General features: G+C 35.8%; 2 protein-coding genes across 2 annotated transcripts; both read right to left on the bottom strand.

Annotated features, from left to right (window-relative positions):
• Positions 1 to 507: 507 nt before the first annotated feature.
• LOC121725480 lies at positions 508 to 2,425 on the bottom strand. The gene is made up of 2 exons (XM_042112483.1): positions 2,192 to 2,425; positions 508 to 1,170 (listed from the first exon to the last, which is right to left on the bottom strand). Exons 1-2 carry the CDS (start codon positions 2,423 to 2,425, stop codon positions 586 to 588), a joined length of 819 nt encoding a protein of 272 aa, XP_041968417.1. The 3' UTR covers positions 508 to 585.
• Positions 2,426 to 3,069: 644 nt separating this feature from the next.
• On the bottom strand, positions 3,070 to 6,419 carry LOC121725479. Its single transcript, XM_042112482.1, has 3 exons — positions 5,977 to 6,419; positions 4,823 to 4,984; positions 3,070 to 3,368 (listed from the first exon to the last, which is right to left on the bottom strand). Exons 1-3 carry the CDS (start codon positions 6,326 to 6,328, stop codon positions 3,070 to 3,072), a joined length of 813 nt encoding a protein of 270 aa, XP_041968416.1. The 5' UTR covers positions 6,329 to 6,419.
• Positions 6,420 to 21,133: the final 14,714 nt, after the last annotated feature.

Genomic DNA, 21,133 nt, shown 5'->3' with positions numbered 1-21,133 from the left:
AAAATCAAAAAAGAAAAAGCGGAGAATGTGGATTCGACCTTACTTCAATAGGCGTGAAACAGTAGACAATTTATGTCAAGAATTAATGCTTGATAAAAAATTATTTGACAACTTTTCTAGAATGTCAAAGAGTGACTTCGAGTATATTTTAAATAAAATCGGACCGAAAATAAAAAGAAATGATACAAACATGAGGAACGCAATACCGGTTACCACAAGATTAGCGATAACTCTACGTTATTTGGCAACTGGAGATTCATTTAAAAGCTTGATGTATCTATTCAGAGTGTCAGATGCTTCGATTTCTGTTATAGTTCCAGAGGTTAGTGCAGCTTTGATAGAAGGATTAAAAGAATACATCAAGGTAAGTTGACATTGGTTTATTATGTAGGTATGTTATTATAATCATAAGGTGTACTTAATTATACCTACTTAACTCTAATTATAAAAATAATAGTAATAAATCATCATCAATCATCATCGACATGAGTTCAGGGTTCAGACCATGGAACTGAACAACTTTCCCGAAGAAACTTGTTATGTTACCAAGGTAGGTACTTAGTACATCTTAGGTAGTAATAATTTTTACTTTTGTGATTCATCATACTGGAGAGTATATGACACAAGTTCTTCATAAGTAGTCGACTGAGGAACTTGAGACTGATTATCCAAAACATGCTGTAAAGTATTTTGCTCTGACTGAGTTTGAATTGAAGTATTAACATCTTGAGAGTTAGGAACAATAACATACTGGATATTATTTTGACGTGGTAGTATGGAAATGTCAGAATATTGGCTTTGTGATGTGCTAGCTCCACCTCTACTACTGTTAGGACTTGGTGTAAATCGAGACAAAGGTCGAGTTCTGTGCATAGACATATCACATTCGAACAAAATTTGCATAATTTTTAATTCTGCTTGAGCACGGGTGTAATCGTCATATTTGCTTAGCTTGTTTGCTATATGCTCTCCGAAACCAGCATATTCAATTCTTTTTGTTTCACCAGCACCACGTATAATGTTTTGAGCCTTTTCTAATAATGGATCTACAGTCTTAGGTCTCTTAGTACGTGGTTTTGGACTAGTATCTAAGATTTCTACAGAGTCAGTTGTATCTGTATTCACGACTTCTTCTGGGCCAGCACTGTCGTCAGTGTTTGCAGTTTCCACCTGAAATAACAACACCGGCCATCAATACATGAAATTGTGAATATAAATTTAAACTGTTTTCAGATGCCGTCAAGAACAGAAGAGTGGAAGCAAGTTGCGAAAGATTTCGAGGATCGTTGGAATTTTCCTCACTGTTTGGGTGCAATGGATGGCAAACACATCGCAATTATCTGTCCACCGAACAGTGGGAGTCAATATTATAATTATAAACAGTTTTTTAGTATAGTGCTGTTTGCTGTAACAGATGCACGTTACAATTTTTTGTATGTACATGCAGGTGTTCAAGGAAGTATATCTGATGGGGGAGTTTTTAGACATACAGCTTTTGGGAAAGCACTCCTGAGTCAAACTCTTAACATACCACATCCTAAATCCCTCCCGGGCCGTGAAATGTTAACACCATATGTTTTCCTGGCAGATGATGCATTTCCACTAACGGAGAATATTTGCAAGCCCTATACGTTAGATTTGAACATAGGGTCTCCTAAACGTGTATGTAACTATAGAATATCTAGAGCACGCCGTATAGTTGAAAACTCTTTTGGAATCTTGGCTTCAGTTTTCCGGATTTTACACACAACTATTGATGTTGAAATAAAATATGTACAAGATATAGTTATGGCCTGTGCATATCTACATAATTTTTTGCGACGAAATACAAGATCACGATCTGTATATTCACCACCTGGGACCTTTGATTGTGAAGATATTGATGTTGGTAAAGTAATACCAGGTACATGGAGAGATGATGAACAAAGATTAACAGATTTAAGAATATTGGGAAGGAATGCAACCACAAGGGCAAAAGCTGTGAGAGACGAATTTATGCACTATTTTATGACACAGCAGGGGCGGGTAGCATGGCAAGATAAATATTTAACTAGTAGAGGATCAAGATAAAAATATTCTGAAGGAACTAAGTAGTTCACGTTATCCATTATGATACATACCTACTTACATTATAGTTAAATATTTTCTTACATTATAAATGTCATAAATACTTAATTAAATAGATACTTACATTAGGTGTTGCATTTTCACTGTCTAATCCTGTATTCGCGGTGTTTTGGTTATAAACAAACGATATTGCATCATAAGCAAACCATTTCACGATTCTACCACCAGCGCTACCGCTTTTATTTTTTTTCTGCTCATTAAGTGCGTATGTTCTTAGGCTTCTAAATTTTTTATAAGCCTCGTCGTTGGTTATGCCGAATTTTTCAGCGATTTCATTCCATCCGTCTTTTTTTGCCATTCTATCTTTGTACATTCCGCTTTTCGTATCCCATAACTCAGGATGTAAATGAACTTCATTGATAAAATCAACCACCGTCTCGTTAGTCCACGTATTAGTCATTTTTGTTTATTAATTATAATTCACATACATAACCCGAAAACCAAAACAAAACAACGTGATAACTACACAGAATATAGCAATTAGTCACGGCACGGTGCGTCACCTCGCACAGCCCACTCATAGTCAACTTCACGTCGTGTAGAAAAGGATGCACTATATCATAACAATTGAGAGCGACTGAAACAACAATAAAACTGGCTGGGCAACATTGCAGTAAAATCGACAGCCCAGCGATCGTCCGGCAACCTATCAAAACAATATCGGCCATTCGCTGCAACATCAAACATATGTGGCTATATGTCTGGGAAATTCCTGCAATATTGCGTAGTATGGCTGGAATTGCTCGCAATGTTGCCGACCACTGTATTGCAGCCACATATTGCAGGAAAACATTGCTTGTTTAGGAGCACCTTAAGCCACACTCCGAACATCTTTCCTTATTGACAACCTTTCTGTCAGTATTGTTATTGTTTTTCATTCTGTCAATTTTAAATAGCGGCGAAGCGTTCGACGTTGACGTTGTGCCGCTTTCAAATTCTCCGCTACGGCGCTAGTTCCACGGCCTTAGCTAATGTCAGCCCCGACAACTCCTGCACGAACAGCATCTCCTTTTCAGGTCCCAGCAGCATGGCCATCACGAACCGATCCCGTAGCGTCTCCTCCACGTTAGTGAACTTGCAGTGTGCGGTCTGCTCTGCGGCATAGAAACTATGTCTCTCACTGAAGCTCACTTGCCTGGGAGTGAAATGGCCATCCAGAAGTTTGATGACCTCCTCGTACGGTACCTGCTGAACGTCTTTTGGCAGCGCCAGGTCGTTCACTAGCTGATACGTGTCTTCTGCTAACGCAGTTAGTAGTAGTGGTGGTTAATATAACGTATAGCTGATAAAAATAGCGCGCTAATTCTTCGCAACGAATAGCGCGCGCTATAAATCTATGCATAAGACGCTACGTTATAACGTACCGCGCGGTCACTGACCTAGCGCGGCGCCGCCCGCGCTGCCGATCGCGCGCGGTTTCGTTCGATCGTTGTCGTGTCGTTTCGTTGTCAAATCGGGTGAATTCGGCTGTCATTGCATTTGCAGTGTTGCGTTGCGTGTTAAGTAAATTATGGGTAAATTATATTATAATCAAGACTTCCATGTGAACGTATTTTTTCTAAATCTGGATAGTGGATACGTTACTAGTGACAAAAGAAATCGTTTGTCGTCGACATTTAAGTGGCGCAAATAATATTGTTAAATGTAAAAAAACTGACATTGTAAAAAAATATGTAAAATATGTAAAATATGTACATATTATGTAGTACCAAAAAAGAAAAAAAAATATTTAAAGCATTTGTGATATTATTCTATGATAAAATTGTATAATATATACAACCTAACCCTAACCTAAACCAATTTATGACATGGTACATATTATATAATGGACTTTGAAACACCCCTATAATTTTACTAATCATGCTTGTTCAAATATAATATCAAAACGGAGTTAAATTTAATATGTGCAACATAATATAATTAACCAAATAATGCATTATTAAATTATAACGATTACTTATATTATTCTAAATATGTAACAAACACGTTATATTATATTATTAACTCACCCACCGCGTTATAATTATTACGCATCATCATATTATTGATATAACATAAAGAAAGAATTTCAATAACGTCGGTAACTTTACAACGCGTCCAGAATCGAGATTTTATTCGATATAACGTAGCGTCAAAACTAGCGCGCTTGAAATAATCGAGATTTCATTCGATATAACGTAGTGTCAAAACTAGCGCGCTTGAAATTCGTTAGAACGTAGCTTTATTGTAGCCCAAAAAACGGACATCGTCTTTTTATTTGTTGATTCGAAAGAGTTCTTAATTACAAATCCCCGAGTAAAACACCCAGGTGTCTCGCTTTAATAGTTTTTGAATTATCTCGAAATGAAAATCCCAATCCCGCGTTCATAAAAAAGTAAAAAGTTATTATATTTCAAAATTGGTACAGATTAGAAAAAAACATGTAATATAATACTTGTAGGACATATAAAAAGCTACATTATGAACCCTTTTGTAGTCGGCTGTCCCTTATGGGGGCCATGAAAACGAAGAAAATCGATTTTCAGTTTTTATTTTTTCTGACTAAACTAAGTCGATGTTGAAAGCGCATGTTACTTTAAAAGAAAGGTAATCATTACCACTACGAATAGTAAAAATACCAAATCTCTAACCCGTGGAACTTTTGAGTTCTATGACATCGACTCGAACGTGAGGTAACAAGACTGTGTACTATTACTTATTAAGTTGTTAATACCTGTAACCATGGAGCTCGCACTAGACCTTGGTAGATTCAGCTTATCACATAGACTCTCAGTTATGAAGTTGGATGTACTCCCGTTGTCGAGTAACATTCGCGCAGTGTGTTTTTCACCGTTTGAGCTGACGACTCGAACCAATGCTGTGGAAAGTAAAACAATAAACCGCGTAGTAGGCTGTTTGGTACAATATGTTGTAGCATTAGCTGAAAGTATGACATCTGAAAGCCCAGGCATAGGATTTATAAATTGAGAATTTTATTTATCTAAATGTAAAAGAGTATTATGTCTGATTTTACAATATTTGCAATGAGCTAATTTGCAACGCTTATCGTCATGACCCGGACGTAAACAATTTTTGCAAACATTAAATTCTTGTACCTTTTTAATACGTGATTCGACCGAAAGTCTTTTAAATAATTCACATGTATATAACAAATGATCTTTACTACATAATGGACATTTATTTGTGTAAATGTTTTTGGATTGGCCTTTATTATTTGAAAGCATAACATTTTTTGATTTAATATTATTATTGCAGACGCCAAAATATTGATCACTAGTTTTATTTTGTTCTTCTAATGTTTCTAAAAAGTCAGCTTTGTTACTGATAAATGTACAGAATTGTACTAATGTTGGCGAATTGTTAAGAGTATTGCGATGTTCTTCCCAGTTTCTAGAAGTTATAGGATCTAATTTAATAGACATCATATAAATAATGAGCGTGTCCCAGTAGTTAGTAGGCTCGTTTAACTTTTAAGTGCCCTAAGATTTTTATTTATTACGTCAGTCAAGCGATGCAATAAAACACTAGACTCCCTGTGTACTAGTTCACAATTAAACAAAGCCTGTACATGAAAATTTATTAAGAGTCTGCTGTTATTGAATCGCTCACAAAGTAAATTCCACGCTATTTCATAGTTGTCTGCTTTAAACACTATATTTTTAAGCATTTCTGCTGCTGAACCGCTTAAACTAGCACGTAAGTAATGAAATTTATTGATTTTATCGATATTTTTGTTGTTATGTATTAACGATAAATAGGTATATCTAAATTCGAGCCAAGACTGATAGCCGCCGTCAAAGTGAGGCAGATCAATTTTTGGTAATTGAACAAAATTATTGTTTGGCCTACCTGGTCCATCTTCCGAGCCCGTTACAAACTCACCAGAGTCGCGCTTTATATCCTCGTCCGGATTGTCAGCGAGTAGGGTCTGCGCTTGTGCAATCTGTGAGTGATATTGCTCTTCAAATTGGGCTCGAGCCTCATAAGCCTCCTCTAAATTGTCTGAATGGATCTTGATCTCGGTCTGTAAATAATCAAATTCATCGTAAATTCTTATGAATTTATCGAAGCGGCTTTCTAAGTCTCTGCGCTGTAACTTGGATAAGCATTCGCTGCTCAATAAAAGCTGTAAATGATTATTGAAATGAGTGAGCTTAGCCTTCATTGAACTTCGCTTTTTGATGAGTAATTTATCAGTCATTTTAGTAGAAATGCCTAATAGTGCGAAATATGGAAGATAATTACCGTGGGAAATATTTGACCTTGTTATTGAAATGAAACAATAGAATAGATAAGGCAGAATAGAATAGATAAGAACTGAAACCTATAGTCTGTGGGGTCTATTGTCGTGATTACCCCTTCTATCTCTCTGAATCTTTCCCTCATTAATAAGTTGACTTTGTAAAGTGACAGTGACAGCCAAAACCTCGCCATAGCTGCCATAGACACCTTCATCATATTTTTACTGACATCCATCATTTTTTGCCGCTATCAGAAAACCTTCATCGTTTTTTGCCTGTGCCTCAATTTTTAACAGTTATTTTTTGGTGATAAGAAGCGTTTTTTGCCTGTATTCTGATAAAAACATAGACGATTTTTAATCGACTTTTGAATGTTGCCAATAACAAAAAAACAAAAAAAAAAATGAAATCCATCACTTTTCCCCTGTACCCTTCCTTATTACAGTTCACTGCTGTCATCTATGTTCAAGCTCTCTGATTGTTCAGGTGAATCTTCCTAGAGAGTTGAATATTCTTCCCCCACTGGAACTAAGTTCACGTCATCTGTACAATTTTCCTGTACCTCCATGATATTCTCATCCTCTGTCTTCTCGAATGTTACAACAAGACTGGTAGTCATGACAATTATAGACTTCGGGCTATAAACCCTGTATACCTTTACATCGTTGAAATAGCCGACAAGGATACATTTTTCTGATTTATGTCCCACTTTAATCTCCTTTGTTTGGGCACATGTACCATGATTGTGCTACCGAAAACCCGTAAATGACTCACATCAGGCTTTCTGCCTGTCCATATTTCGTAAGGAGTATTATAATTTAATTATGTTATCACAGTCCTGTTCTGTAAGTATCAACGGTGTGTGCCGCCTCTGCCCAAAACTTGCAGATTTGTCTTCTGCTGTACTATTCCATGCGACATCAAAAACTCGTCAAATTTGCTATTGTAGAATTCTGTCCCATTGTCACTTCTCAAGATCTTTATGCTGTGATTAAGTTGATTTTCAATTTCTGCTCTATAATGTTGAAAGCATCTCAAAAAAAGCCTCGTCTTTCGTTTTCAAAAAATAAATATATTATGTCATACGACTGATATCGTCTATGAACAGTATAAAATATCTAGATCTACCTATAGAACAGTTCTCCATCGGGCCACTCAGATCAGTATGCACAATATGTAGTGAGGTATAAGTGAGACACGTACAGCTAGTGCAACCGTTTATTTCATGTAGCAACTCAGTACTTCTGCTACCTTCTTTGGAAAAGGGTAATTGACTTTGCTTGCCCTCACAGTATGCAATACATGATGACTTTGATATATCAGTCTTATTATCAAGAGTCAATCCCTTTACAGCATCTTGCATCTTGTTCAAGTACTGGCTGTTGACATGACCCAGACGTCTATGCCAAACTTCACTGAAAACCATCACCGCAGCTGATGAACAAATTGCAGGTATTTTAAGTTTATACACCCCATTCAACAGACTTGCTGTAGCTACCAGTGCTCCTGCTTGATTGAAAATTTCGCAACCATCATTGTTAAATGAAACTTTATCTTTGGATATAAGCTGACTAACAGACAGCAGATTTGTAGTCAACTTTGGCACACATAACACACCTTCTACTGTAATATCGTATTCAGTTGTGCGTCATTGTCGTAATCTGCACATCTCCGCTACATAATACAGATACTTTTTCTTTGTTTCTTGATTTTAAGATCCCACACATATTTTGTTATACCATTTTTCTAGTAAGATGCACGCTCGCCCCGGAGTCAATATACCAATAGTTTTTGCAAAATTCACCATTCAGAAACACAGCGATAAACGCATTACTGCTTGAACGCTCATTTTTGTTTAACGAAGTCATTAACGCACTATTTTCGAGTCGTATGGAAATCAGACTCCTCAGTAAACTGTTTTTAACTATGCGCACATACAGCGATGAATCTATTGTCAGAAATCAGAATCAACTTCACTCTGATTTTCGCGTCATCTGTTGCTCCTATTTCTGCTGAAACCGTCTCAGACTTTATGCAATCAGACATTCCCTCCAGAACTAAGAAATTCTCAGCCGCGAAAGCTCACTGACAAGGTAGTTCCGTCGTCATTTTCACAGTATTAACGGTCACAGCGTTTGGCGATTGACGATACTAAATAGACATAAATTAATAACAATACCAAAGAGCGAAATAACTTTTTATGAAGAAATATTCCAAGAAATGACTATACTCGATGCTGTTTTTAACCAAGATGAATCTGGCGACGAAACTGAATAAAAGAACTTAGATTGTTGATGATTGATTTATAGATGATGATTAATTGATTGATGATGGTTGATTGATTGATGATGATTGATGAAAGTAAAATCTTACAAAAATATAAATCATTATACTAAGCTTAATCTTAATTATGTTCACACATTTATGGTGAATGAATGGCTTAGGTTGTGATCTAGAGATCTCAGATCCTTTTTAAAAGTTACTGTAAGAAAAGTTTTGATATTAAGGGCTGGAGTACAATTTTACTCGAGTATAACTGTCTCCTTATATAAGAGTAAGCCGGTTTTGCGTTTTTCCAACTTCTAATCCAAGAATGAGGTAATTACACGGGAGTAAATATTTACACGGGCTATTTTGGTGGAGTAAATATTAAACTGAGAATAGTTGCACAACAGGGTTCAACTGTCACGGTCGGTGTCATTGTGAACTTTAATTGACATTTTACTTCATACTCTTCGAGTAATTCGGTAAAATGCAAACGATAATACCCTAGAGTAAATTAAAGGAGTAAAATTATTCTCATGATAGTTATACTCGTGTAACTTCAAGTTTGGTCGAATCGGGCCTAAGAGGTATATTATTTATGTTTGTAACAGTTTTTATTGTGCCACGTTAGTGAGTAAAACTGATTAATATAAAAAATATGAATTCTGTAATAGGCAGTGTATTAGTAGTTAGGTAGTTTTGTACAAGCATACTTAAAAAGAAACTAACTTAGTCCACGGAAAACGCCTGCGAAACCTCTAAGTCCAACAAATTGAAATAAGTCCAACATTTTTTACTGTCTCTATTTTCTATCGGTCGTATGAATAAAAACTTAGCAAGGGTTTAAATAACAGCTTTATAAGGCTGTTGTAAAAATTATGAATAAAGTTTTCGAACAGTGCTCTTAACACCTTTTTAAGGTGACACCTGTTAAAAAATAGCGCATGTTTAATAAGCCTGTTATAAACCTATTTTAAGAACATTTTAATCATAAGACGTAATCGTTACGAATAAACGTTTGCTAACAGTAACGGTGGTATGAATAAAAAAATCTTAGTGAACGTTTTAACAGCTTTCTAACTAAAATGTTCACTAAAGTTAAAAACCGTCTTATAACACTCCATATGAATAAACGCTTGCTAAGCCTTCGCTAAGTAAAATACCTTTAGATGACGTTTTATAAGAATTTTTTTTGGTAATGTTGGTAGTGTGTCAATTTATTGTATTCCACAGATTAAAAATTGTATTCAATGTGTCAAAAATAAAGAGTAAAGAAAAAATAAATGTACTTTATGGATTTTATAAATCATAGAGCAAAGTAGACTTTGACATTGGCAACTCACTAAGGCCGCCATAATAAAAGAAGAAGAAGAATAATGAAAAGAAGGAGAAGATGACTAAAAATACTATTTTATTCTGTTTTACTTTTGAGGCCTACAATTGGTGCATTTGACACAATGTATCTAAGGGTCTATACAGACGGACCGCATTTCAACTGCAATCCAACCGCAAATTGCAGTTCAAGTGCAGTTTGAATGCAGTTGTCACGACTGCAATAGAACTGCAAACCAAACGCGCAGTTGGATTGCAGTTAATTTGCAGTTGGCGTGCAGTCGTGTGAACTGCATACCGACTGCATCCAAACTGCACTGCTGGAGAGCGGACCGTGCGGGCGGGTAGGATGGTGCAGTTTAGATGCAGTCAGTATGTAGTTCACACGACTGCACGCCAACTGCAAGTCTGCAACTGAACTGCAATCCGACTGCGCGTTTGGTTTGCAGTTCTATTGTAGAGTCTACACAGATGGACCGCATTTCAACTGCAATCCAACCGCAAATTGCAGTTCAAGTGCAGTTTGAATGCAGTTGACACGACTGCAATACGACTGCAATAGAACTGCAAACCAAACGCGCAGTCGGATTGCAGTTCAGTTGCAGTTGGCGTGCAGTCGTGTAAACTGTATGGTTTGCAGTTCTATTGCAGTCGAATTGCCATCGTGTCAACTGCATTCAAACTGCACTTGAACTGCAATTTGCGGTTGGATTGCAGTTGAAACGCGGTCCGTCTGTGTAGACCCGTAATCGTGTCAACTGGATTTAAACTGTACTTGAACTGCAATTTGCGGTTGGATTGCAGTTGAAATGCGGTCCGTCTGTAGAGACCCTTACTGATTCTTGAAATTGCAATAATGTCAGAAATCGCGATAATACTCGATATTGCGTCCATTTTCAGTCTCTTAAAATGGTCTTAAAGTAGGTCCGAGGCTTCACTAAAGTTTGCGAACTCCTATTTTACGTTTCGAGCCTAAACAACTGTTAGCAAACGTTTATTCATAACGATTATGCTTAAAATAGGTTTACAACAGGCCTAATAAACATGCGCTATTCTTTGACAGCTGTCACCTTAAAACGGTGTTAGAGCACTGTTAGAGAACCTTTATTCATAATAAATTTTACAACAGGCTTTTAAAGCTTCTAAAAACCCACGCTAAGTTTTTATTCATACGACCGTAATTGTTTAGGCTCGAAACGTCAAATAGGAGCTCGCCAACTTTAGTGAAGCCTCGGATCTACTTTAAGAACATTTTAAAGGTCCCATACACGGGACAATTTGTCGTTTCGATCGATCGTCAAGAAAATCGTCCAATCGATCTTTTGAACGTAAAATCATTTGCGATATTGCTACACACGTACAATTTGTCGTTCGATTTTAACATCGAGGAGATAAATCGTTACGATAATTGTCCCGTGTATGGCCACCTTAAGTGATTGAAACTGGACGCTATTTCGAGTATTATCGCGAATTCTGACATTATCGATATTTTTTAAGGAATTTCTAGCCGACTTCGTCGATAAAAAGTAAATAAAAAAAAACCATTTGATTTAACAGAGGACTCAACTGTCCTCTGCCACTCTGTGATATCTTCACCATCTCCACTCTGTGATATCTTCAGTGGTGATGGTGGTCCTCCACCAGTCTTAAAATTGATTTTTTATTTTCTGCGGGCTCTTTTTTTTCACAATTTTTATATGACCTCATTGTCCTTTTAACTGAGCCACTGTTCTTCTTCCACCCTTAGAATTTAAACTAGATGATAATGTTATGAGATAGATTTCAGATTAGGTTAAGGCTTCAAAAATAAAAAGGTCATCAATACGACCCGTATGTAATGTGATATTTCTAGAAATTCCCAGTTTTCGCATAAGTTAGTCATGTGCCAAATTTCAAAAGAGTATATGTATGTATTCTTTTGTTTGTATTCGCATATCTCCGGATTTAAGTTATTATTTTTTGTATTACTGTATTGTCAACTTAGGGAATACTGCAAGTTTCATCAAAATCAGTTCAGTAGTTTTTGAAATTGAGAATTTTAATACGCAATGACGTACAATTTTGAAGTCATTTTATCTTATTAAAATACTATTAATATTAGTTTATTAATTATGAAAATGCTCTCAGAACAGTAAACTCTGATGCTGCGTTGCTTCAACATGTCGTAAATATGTTTTGGCAGCATTTGAGGCATGAATATAAAAATAAAAAATACCTTAATATCAAGTATGTTTATTCTGTGTATAGTCAGTGTTGCAGGATATATTTTTTTAATTTTGCGCATTTATATTAATACTAGCTTTTGCCCGCGGCTTTGCTCGCGTGGAATTCGAAAATCGCGTAAAATACTAAATAATATATTTTATAATATTAGCATGGATAGCTGTTGCCCGCGACTTCGTCCGCGTTAGCATAGTATAATAACGGAAATGGATAATTTGCTCCTAATTATGGTTCCTTACTCAAAGGGTAAAAACGGGACCCGATCACAAAGATAAAATAACAGCCTGTCCGTCTGTCCATATCTAATCAAAGCCTTCCGCATATTAATCAAATGTCACTCGAAATCTGTATGTTCGCAAAGTTTACAGTTTCGTTTACTTTCTTAATATTGAAAGACTTGAAAAGATTAACGTGTATTTAGTAAGGACTAGATCACAACAGCAATCGCGCTGGAACCGTACATTTTTTCGAGATAAAAAGTATCCCATGTCCATTCCCGAGACTCAAAATATTTACATACTAAATTTCAGCAAAATCGGTTGAACCGTTTGGGTGTTAAGAAGTAACAGATGGACAAAAACGCTTTAGCATTTATAATAGATATAATGATGATCTTTAAATCGTGTATTAATAATTATATTATTAAATTTTTTTTCAAAGAGTTCTCTGTATTAACGGTCAAAATATTTTGAGCGGACACAAGAGTCCCATATGAAGAAGAAAAAAATTGTGTGATTTAAAGTGATTTAAATTTAAAATAACTTACAATTAAACACAGGTTTTTTTTATATAATCAGTACGAATTTTCGGAAACATGATAAGAAAGTAGCTGAAGCTTCGCAATAATAGGATGATCATAAAGTTGAAGGCATCGAAAGAGATTGTCGGATAAATATTGACGGCGTAAATGTAAAGGTGGATCATAACATTCAACCTGTAAAGCGTTAATTGGACAAGATTTCATTGCTCCATATAAAATTCTGAAGCATTTACTTTGAATTTTGTCTTGAGATTTAAATCCTGATACACGCCCAGGCTCCAAAAGGAAAGAGCCATATTCTAATATACTGCGAATCAAAGCATTATAAACTATTTTTTTTTCTCCTTAGAATTAACATTATCTGTATCCCTTCCCTCAGGTTGTAATGACTCTAAATTGTTATCAGAAGTTAAAATTTTCTCAGTACCATGGGTTAGGGTTTTATCAGAAATTAAAGGGGTTTTGGTTTTCTCAGGACTACTACCACCATCCTTCTTCTTTCCATCCGAGATAGACTCCACGTCAATACTAATCGTTTCAGGGGACTCTGAACATATTTCTTCCCTAAACAATACGTTTCGTTCTATACGTATCCTCCTTTCATTAGCATCCCATAATCTGTATCCCCCGGAGCATACCCAACCATTTTCAATTTCACACCGCAAGGGTCCAACTTCATTCGGAGTTTTTGGGGAATATGGGCATATGCAGATGACCCAAATATTCTAAAATTAGACACATTAAGACGTCTTCCATCCCACATTTCATATGGTGTAACATTAAGGGAAGCAGTGGGACTACGATTAGTGACATATACCGCACTAGCTGGTGCCCGCGACTTCGTCCGCGTCAGCATAGTAGATCACGTCCCAAGTATTATTTTTCAAAACTATTCAATGTACAGAATTGAGTTTTCTACGATTTTATTGTATGTATAGATGACTTACTTTGTTCCTAAAAAGGAGGAAGTTACTTATACAAAGGGTAAAAACGGACCCTATTTAAGCAAACGTCAAACGCAAACGTCAATAAACTTTCATGTTTCTAACTCAAGAAATGACGGACTTTTATTGAAACTTTCTACCCCAATTTCACCCCCTTGGGGGTAGAATTTTCAGAAACGCTTAAACACGTATCCAATCATTTTTAATCAGTAACCCAAACATAAGATGTCATGTTTCTAACTCAAGAAATAACGGAGTTTCATTCAAACTTTAATCCCCAATTTCACCCCCTTGGGGGTAGAATTTCCAAAAACGCTTAAATACGTATCCATTAATTTTTAATCAGTAACCCAAAAATAAAGTTTCATGTTTCTAACTCAAGAAATGACGGACTTTTATTAAACTTTCAACCCTTATTTCACCCCCTTCGGGGTAAAATTTTCAAAATTCCTTCCTTAGTGGGTGTCTACTTAATAAAACAACCCTACTCACCATGTCACCCAAATTTCGTGGCTGTAACTTTTACAGTTTTTGCTCAGCGATGATGAGTCAGTCAGTCAGTCAGTCAGGACATGTAATTTTATAAGTAAGAAGAAGATATCGCAGGGCCTCGCCTCAAAGCTCTTTAGTAAGCTGTGAATCTAACAATAATGCACGCGCCTTTTCAGTCAGAGTACGATTCATTCTTTCAGCTACTCCGTTCATTTCGGGATTATATGCAGCAGTATACTGCAATACTATGCCTTTTTCATCATAAAAGGATTTAAAATTTCTAGAAATATACTCACCACCATTATCTGATTTTAACTTTCATATACCATGACTTAAATGATTAGTAGCATAATTATAATAAGTCTTAAAATATTCGAAAACCTCAGACTTAATGTCTCTTAATAAGTAAACTGCGGTGAAGTGGGTAAAATCGTCTATGAAAGTAACAAAGTGTTTATACGCGTCCCACGTAGAAGGGCTAACAGAACAAACATCGGTATGTACTAGTTCTAAGGGTTTCCTAGCCTTATACATTTTCCCATTAAAAGGAAGGCGTGTAATCTTAGCAAGTATGCATGGTTCACAAATCACAATGCCCATTTTCTAAATTTTTTTCTTTCAAATCAGTTAAAACATCAACCATAAAGTTTTCAAACTACTATAGGTTAAGTGAGAAAATCGTTTGTGCCAAATTTCTACTGAATTATCATTAGTGTCTGATTTTGCACCATAATAACAATAATTAAATATTACTTTAAATTCTACAAAATAAAGAGACCCTAGTCTATGCCCAACCATAAGCAATTCATTGGTTTGTGAGAAAACCTTACTTTCCTTTTTATTGAAGATGATCTTTAAACTATGCTTTTCCATTTTTGAAACAGATAATATTTTTTTTCTTAATTGTGGTACATAATATACATTATTTAATATAATATCAACTTTAAAATCACTTAAATAACATTTAACTGTTCCTACACCAACAGCCTCTAAATCAACGCCATTTTTGGCAGCTGAAATTTTAATTAGCTTATCCAGTTTCCAATAATTAAAGAATAAACTAATATCATTTACAAGATGAAATGAACTACCTGAGTCAACAACCCATTTAAAACTATTTTATTCTGCTATTCGGTGTCAGGGCTAAAGGACATAAAACTTACTTTGTTACCTTCAGTATTTTCAGTGCCTGTAAGAAATGACTTTCCTCTACCTCTCCCCTGGGCCTGATGACGAGTTGCCTTACTGTCGTCTCGGCCTCCGTTGTACTTGCAGTCGCTACGTCAACGGCCGTGAAGTCTCCAGTCGCCAGTCCTGTATCGTGTCTGCTGAGTGCTCCTACACTGTGATGTTTTGTGTATGGGGCGTCCACATCCATAACACAAGAAGATTATTTGGTCGCTCCTCTGTTCCGTTTTACATCTTTCCCAAGCAGTCTGTTTTTCACGAAGTCCATTATCAATTCCTCCACAGTTTCCAAAGCCATGACAATGTCTTCATAAAATTTCGGCATGGATAGGAGTAAATAGTTTACCTTTTCTTCCTCCGAGAGCTCACTACCAGCATCCCCGGATTGTGCAAATAGCTTTTCCACGTCAATAAAATGTTCCATTAAAGGTTTCCGTTCGTCAAATTTCATATTGGACAACTCTTTTCTTATAAATAATTTAGATCGTGTACCTTTCTCCTTAAAACTGTCTTCCATGCTTTTAATCATTTGATAAGCAGATCTGTTCTTTAAGTATTCGAGGTGACTGTCGGCGGTTGCCGCTATTATGATAGCCTGGGCCTTAGCTTCCAATTGCAATTGCTTGTTATCCGTAGATTTACTGAAATCCTCCTTTTCGATCGCTTCTATTGCTCCATTATCCCGCTGGATATTTTGTAATCGAAACTCCCATGTATTGTAATTGTCCCCCACGAATGGGACAATTTGATATTTTTCTTTTGACATTTTCTGTCCTTTAACACTAATTATTAATCCACTATAAAACCAATGGCCGTACTGAGCCCATAACTCTGTTAAGGATTATGGGGATAATTAAAAATATAATACTTTAAACCCAAAACGTGCTTTTTATTAATCTCAAAACAACAACATGGAGAGCCTATGACATCATATAGAACCTTCCTTCATAACCAACACAGTTTTGCCATCTTACGCAGTGTTGCCATTAAAATACAATATTATACAGAGTGCAGTTAAACCTTCCTGCCAAATTTTGATATGTTGATCCTTGTTAAAAATAAAAATACACGTATTTAACTCTGACACCTAAAAACTCGACGTCGACGAAAGTCACCACGTTGAATACATATACGGTGTTGTTTTCAACTCAACAACTCAACATTACCTTCAAAACAGATCTTTGGGCTCGTTTCAGGTGTATCATAGTGGACTTTCCAGCACCACCCCATACAGTAAAACAGTAGCTTCACGCTTCAGAATTATAGATTCACACAGGGACAAATAAACAAGGTGTAGATCATCCTGTACAGACATTATATTAGAGTCCTTAATAGTTTGAAACCTATGCGCGTGGCCCGACACGCACTTGGGCGTTTTTTAAAGCTAATAACAGAATTTCATTCGCACGATCTTCGAATCTACTCAATATTGATACTGCTACACATAGATCAGGTCGAGTACTTGATACCGCATACATCAAACATCCAATAATAAACTGTCTACACACGTTTTCTATATTTCTATCTGCTTTACATTCACTTTCCAACATCCTAATATTAAAGTTTTGGTCCATAGGTGCTCTTATAGGTTTACACTTATACATATATTAAACCTCTTTAAGACATTTTCAAGATAGGCTTTTGACACAGTTCTGTTACTCCACTATCTAAATTCTGTTTAACATTTTTACCCAGAAATTCTGAGATCAAACATTTAAAAACGCCCCTGTTAGAACCATTTGTGAAACTGGTAGTTTTTTGCTACTGCATAAAATATTTAGATAAATGTTGACAATTTGGCTACAGGTGAATAAATTTAATGATAATCTAATATAATATCATTTTGCTCGAACCCCCGAGCTACTAATCGAGCTTTATACTATTATTATATTTAATTTTAAACACCCCTTTGCTACTAATAACCATAATATTTTCAGGTAACTTGCAAATTTTCCATGTATTTTCTTTAAGAGTCTGTAATTCCTTTTGTATTGCTCCTTTCCACTTACCTGAGTCCGCACTACTCATGGCTTCTTCAAATGTGTTAGGCTCACTGACAGTTGCTAAAACATTCTGTTTTCTCACACAAGTGAATTGGTATCGTGGAATTATTTCATTATTATCACCTTGTCCACTTGAATCCAAACATTCACTTGGTTCATATAAACTTCCCTCACTTTCTGTACCACTACTCTAGATAGCTGTCCTCGGGAGGATTTAAACATGTCTCTTCAGTTTGCTCTTGTGTCTCACTGGCTGATAATTCTACAGGTAGAGAACCATTTAATTTACTGCCATGCTTTCCGGCATCACTCTATTTTCCAGAAAAACAATATCTCTTCTTATTTAATAAGACTATTACTGCAAGGAAAATATATTCTATACCCCTTTGTTGTATCTCCATACCCAACAAAGTAACCCTTTTCTCCTTTTGGGTTCCATTTCTTCCTCTGTACTTTTGGTATATGAACAAAAGCATTAGTGCTAAATATTTTTAGGTTATTAATATCATATGTTTTGATAGCACCTCCATCGTGGGTATCGCAGACACAATAGATTTTCAATCGTTATGCGGCAGCCGGTGTTATGCGTGGATTCTTTAAAAGACTTTAAAAAAAATCATTTATTAATTTACCACAATATAACTTTAATGCTAACTTTAACTCTAATTAACAAAGTTAACTTAACTAGGAGACCACGATCTTAATACGGAGTATAGTCGACTGCGCCCTTTTTGGGTGCTTGGGATCTATTTATTATCTAATACAATGCGTATGTAAGGGTTGTGTAATGATAGAATAATATTCTAAGTGTGCGTCTAAATAAAATAGATAACAAATAATCAATTATTGAAAGGGTCTCTTTGATGTCTTTATCAATGAATGAAGCCCTTTGTTCTATTTCTAGAAAGATAAGGTAATGATGACAGAATTTATCTTATGGTGCAATAAAAAGATAGAGGGAAGTTTAGATATTTTACACCGGCTGCCGCTTAGGGATCGATGGGATAGGAACCATCCTGTACTTAGAGTAGTCGTCTTTGAATGTAACAAAATATTTGCAACCGCCGATAAAATATTGGTCCGCATGTGTCCGCATAACATAACCTTTACTTGGGACACAATTGACAGACAGAAAGTTCATTCTCAATTCCGGAACATAGAGGACATTGTCTATGGTCGTGTAAATCCACTTGTTTCCATTCCATACTTCAAGCGCCACCTTACCGCATCCTCTAAACTAATCTGTGTTCCATTACTACCTTGATATTAACATTTGAGTATGATGAGAATATCACAGCATCAGCACATATGCTTGCTTGCTAGCACCGGAGTCTACTAGCCACTGAGTTTTATGAAAGATGTCGCTTGTCGCACTTCCTACAATGAATGCATTGCTTTCTTTTTGTTTTTTAAACACACTGACTTTTAAAATGCCCCACTTTATTACAATAAAAACACCTTTGCTCAGAATGACTGTTACTGCGATAACTATGTCCTAATTTATTGCACTTGCAGCACTTTACCAACTTTTTGTTAAAGTTTTTCTTGGCAACAAATGCAGTAGACGACGATGACTGCGTACCATCGCCACCAGCTAAGGTTTTGCATGACAAAATAGGCACCATGACATCTTCTGACATCCTTGTTACTAGCAATGTCTGGGCTTTTGCATACTGAGTTTCCCATCGAGTACTTTCAGTAGCACTTTCTGGTTTCAACTTAGTGCCGTTCTGACACTATGCTATATATGACTATGTGCGAAAAGACTTTTTCTCCAACCTATTAAAAAAACATTTCTTCTCTTTATTGTCAGTATGTTCCTTTTTCCTTTCTTCGGTGGTTACAAGCCTGGTCCCAGAACCAGTTGTTGAAGAAAATGCAAGTCCAACTTGACTTCAATGCTTTATATTTAATATTTAAATATTACATTTATAAGACCTCAGTTCAGTGGTTCAGTACAATGCAAAAAATGCTATATTTTATTAATCAAACAAAAAATATATAACAACCACAGAATATGTATAGCCTAATCACGGATTACAACTATCCTTTTTTTTATTACATTGTCACGGAAACAATTTTGTTCAACAACATAGTACGTATCTAAAATCAAAACATGATTTCTATTTCTAATCCATTAGGCCATCTTTTGTTTGGTACAAAAACAAGTAAACTCTAGCATATGAGCCAGAGTAACAATTTAATGATCCAGAATCTGGTTTTATCAAAATTCTTTGAGAAAAAAGGCGGCATTGAAAGTGTACGTATTCCTGAACTAAATCAGTTTCTAAGTCATTAGGATACATTTTTTACAACGAAATGGCTTTTTCCTTCAGGGTCAATGGTAACAACTTTTGGTTAGAAATGAAAACTTCTCGTTAAATTCAGTAGGCCTTTTACCGTTTTTCTAACTCGGATAAGAGTCTTCTTCTTTTTGAATGCCTAAGAGTCTATCTGTCTATAACGACGAATAAGAGTATATCTATAACGACGAGAAACGTGTTAACCCTGAAAGTCAATGTAGCTTCTTCAGATGTTTCATCAAATCTTTTTTTCTTGTCGGTTGTCTTTTTCCAATCTCTGTTGTATATTGCTTCGATACGCTTAATTCCATCGCTATTTCTTCGAAATACTTAAAATTCTCTCGTTCAGCTACAAAAAACTTACGTAGTGGTTCCTAAAGATCGGCAACGGTAATCAAATCTAGGCTGGAAGCCTGAATTTGAACACTCACTTTGTTTAATCTTTCCAAAAAAAAAAAAAAAGACACACCATTACCGCCGTTTCTAGTTTCTCCAAATTCAAAAGTATTCCCGTCGCTTCTTGTCGCGTTACAATCATCTTTTTATAATTAGGGTAAAAGTTACTTTTAAATTGAAATTAATAATATTGAAACGCTACTGGAATATTTATAAAATTCATGATCGCATAAGTAAGTACCTATATTTTACAGTGTGTATAGTATAATATTTTAAATAAGGATTACGGACGTAGTTAGGTATAAGTTTATTTTTATATTGCTGAAAAGAAATTGGGCTAAATTTGCCGCCCCTCTAAATCTGCTGCCCTAGGCTCCAGCCTACTTAGCCTATTGGTAAATCCGCCACTGAATGTTCCCCAACCATCACGTTTGTGGTGCCTGAATTCGGAATCATGTTTTCTATGGGTATATTTTTGTTTTGGGGAGGCCTTGGCCCAGCAATGGGATAGTATGGGCTCTTAAAAAAATGTTTTAAACAGTCATACCGTCTCACACCAGTTTCTGATGACACTTCCATCATATCCAAAAATAGATGCTCTACCTGATTGGTGTTCTCATCATAGACTATAGCAGTAAAACAGCATTGTTTTAAAGAGCTCGATCCGTAGTTCCATCCATTATTAATAAAAAAAATGTTTTGAGCGCGTAATTTTTTATTTATGTTACTTCCATGATCCATGATTCATATTGGTATATTTTATTCAGCTAACGCTCCGACAGGTTTTAGTTCAGCTTTTCGCATATTTGAAATGTTTGGAACATATTGAACTTAACAGTTGAAATGTTTGGAACATTAT

Source organism: Aricia agestis, chromosome 3 (assembly GCF_905147365.1).
Source record: "Aricia agestis chromosome 3, ilAriAges1.1, whole genome shotgun sequence".
Lineage (NCBI taxonomy): Eukaryota > Metazoa > Arthropoda > Insecta > Lepidoptera > Lycaenidae > Aricia > Aricia agestis.
The sequence above is the reverse complement of the archived record's forward strand: the minus strand, read 5'-3'. Positions and strand labels throughout refer to the sequence as shown.

What these genes read in the sequence shown, in the direction of transcription:
- LOC121725480 (XM_042112483.1), bottom strand. Translation starts at nt 2,425, where the DNA reads ATGGCAAAAAAAGACGGATGGAATGAAATCGCTGAAAAATTCGGCATA. An exon ending in GTGAAAATGCAACACCTAAT is followed by an intron (nt 1,171 to 2,191) that starts GTAAGTATCTAT and finishes TTGTTATTTCAG; the next exon opens with GTGGAAACTGCAAACACTGA.
- LOC121725479 (XM_042112482.1), bottom strand. Translation starts at nt 6,328, where the DNA reads ATGACTGATAAATTACTCATCAAAAAGCGAAGTTCAATGAAGGCTAAG. An exon ending in GGGCTCGGAAGATGGACCAG is followed by an intron (nt 4,985 to 5,976) that starts GTAGGCCAAACA and finishes TACTTTCCACAG; the next exon opens with CATTGGTTCGAGTCGTCAGC. An exon ending in AGGTATTAACAACTTAATAA is followed by an intron (nt 3,369 to 4,822) that starts GTAATAGTACAC and finishes TAACTGCGTTAG; the next exon opens with CAGAAGACACGTATCAGCTA.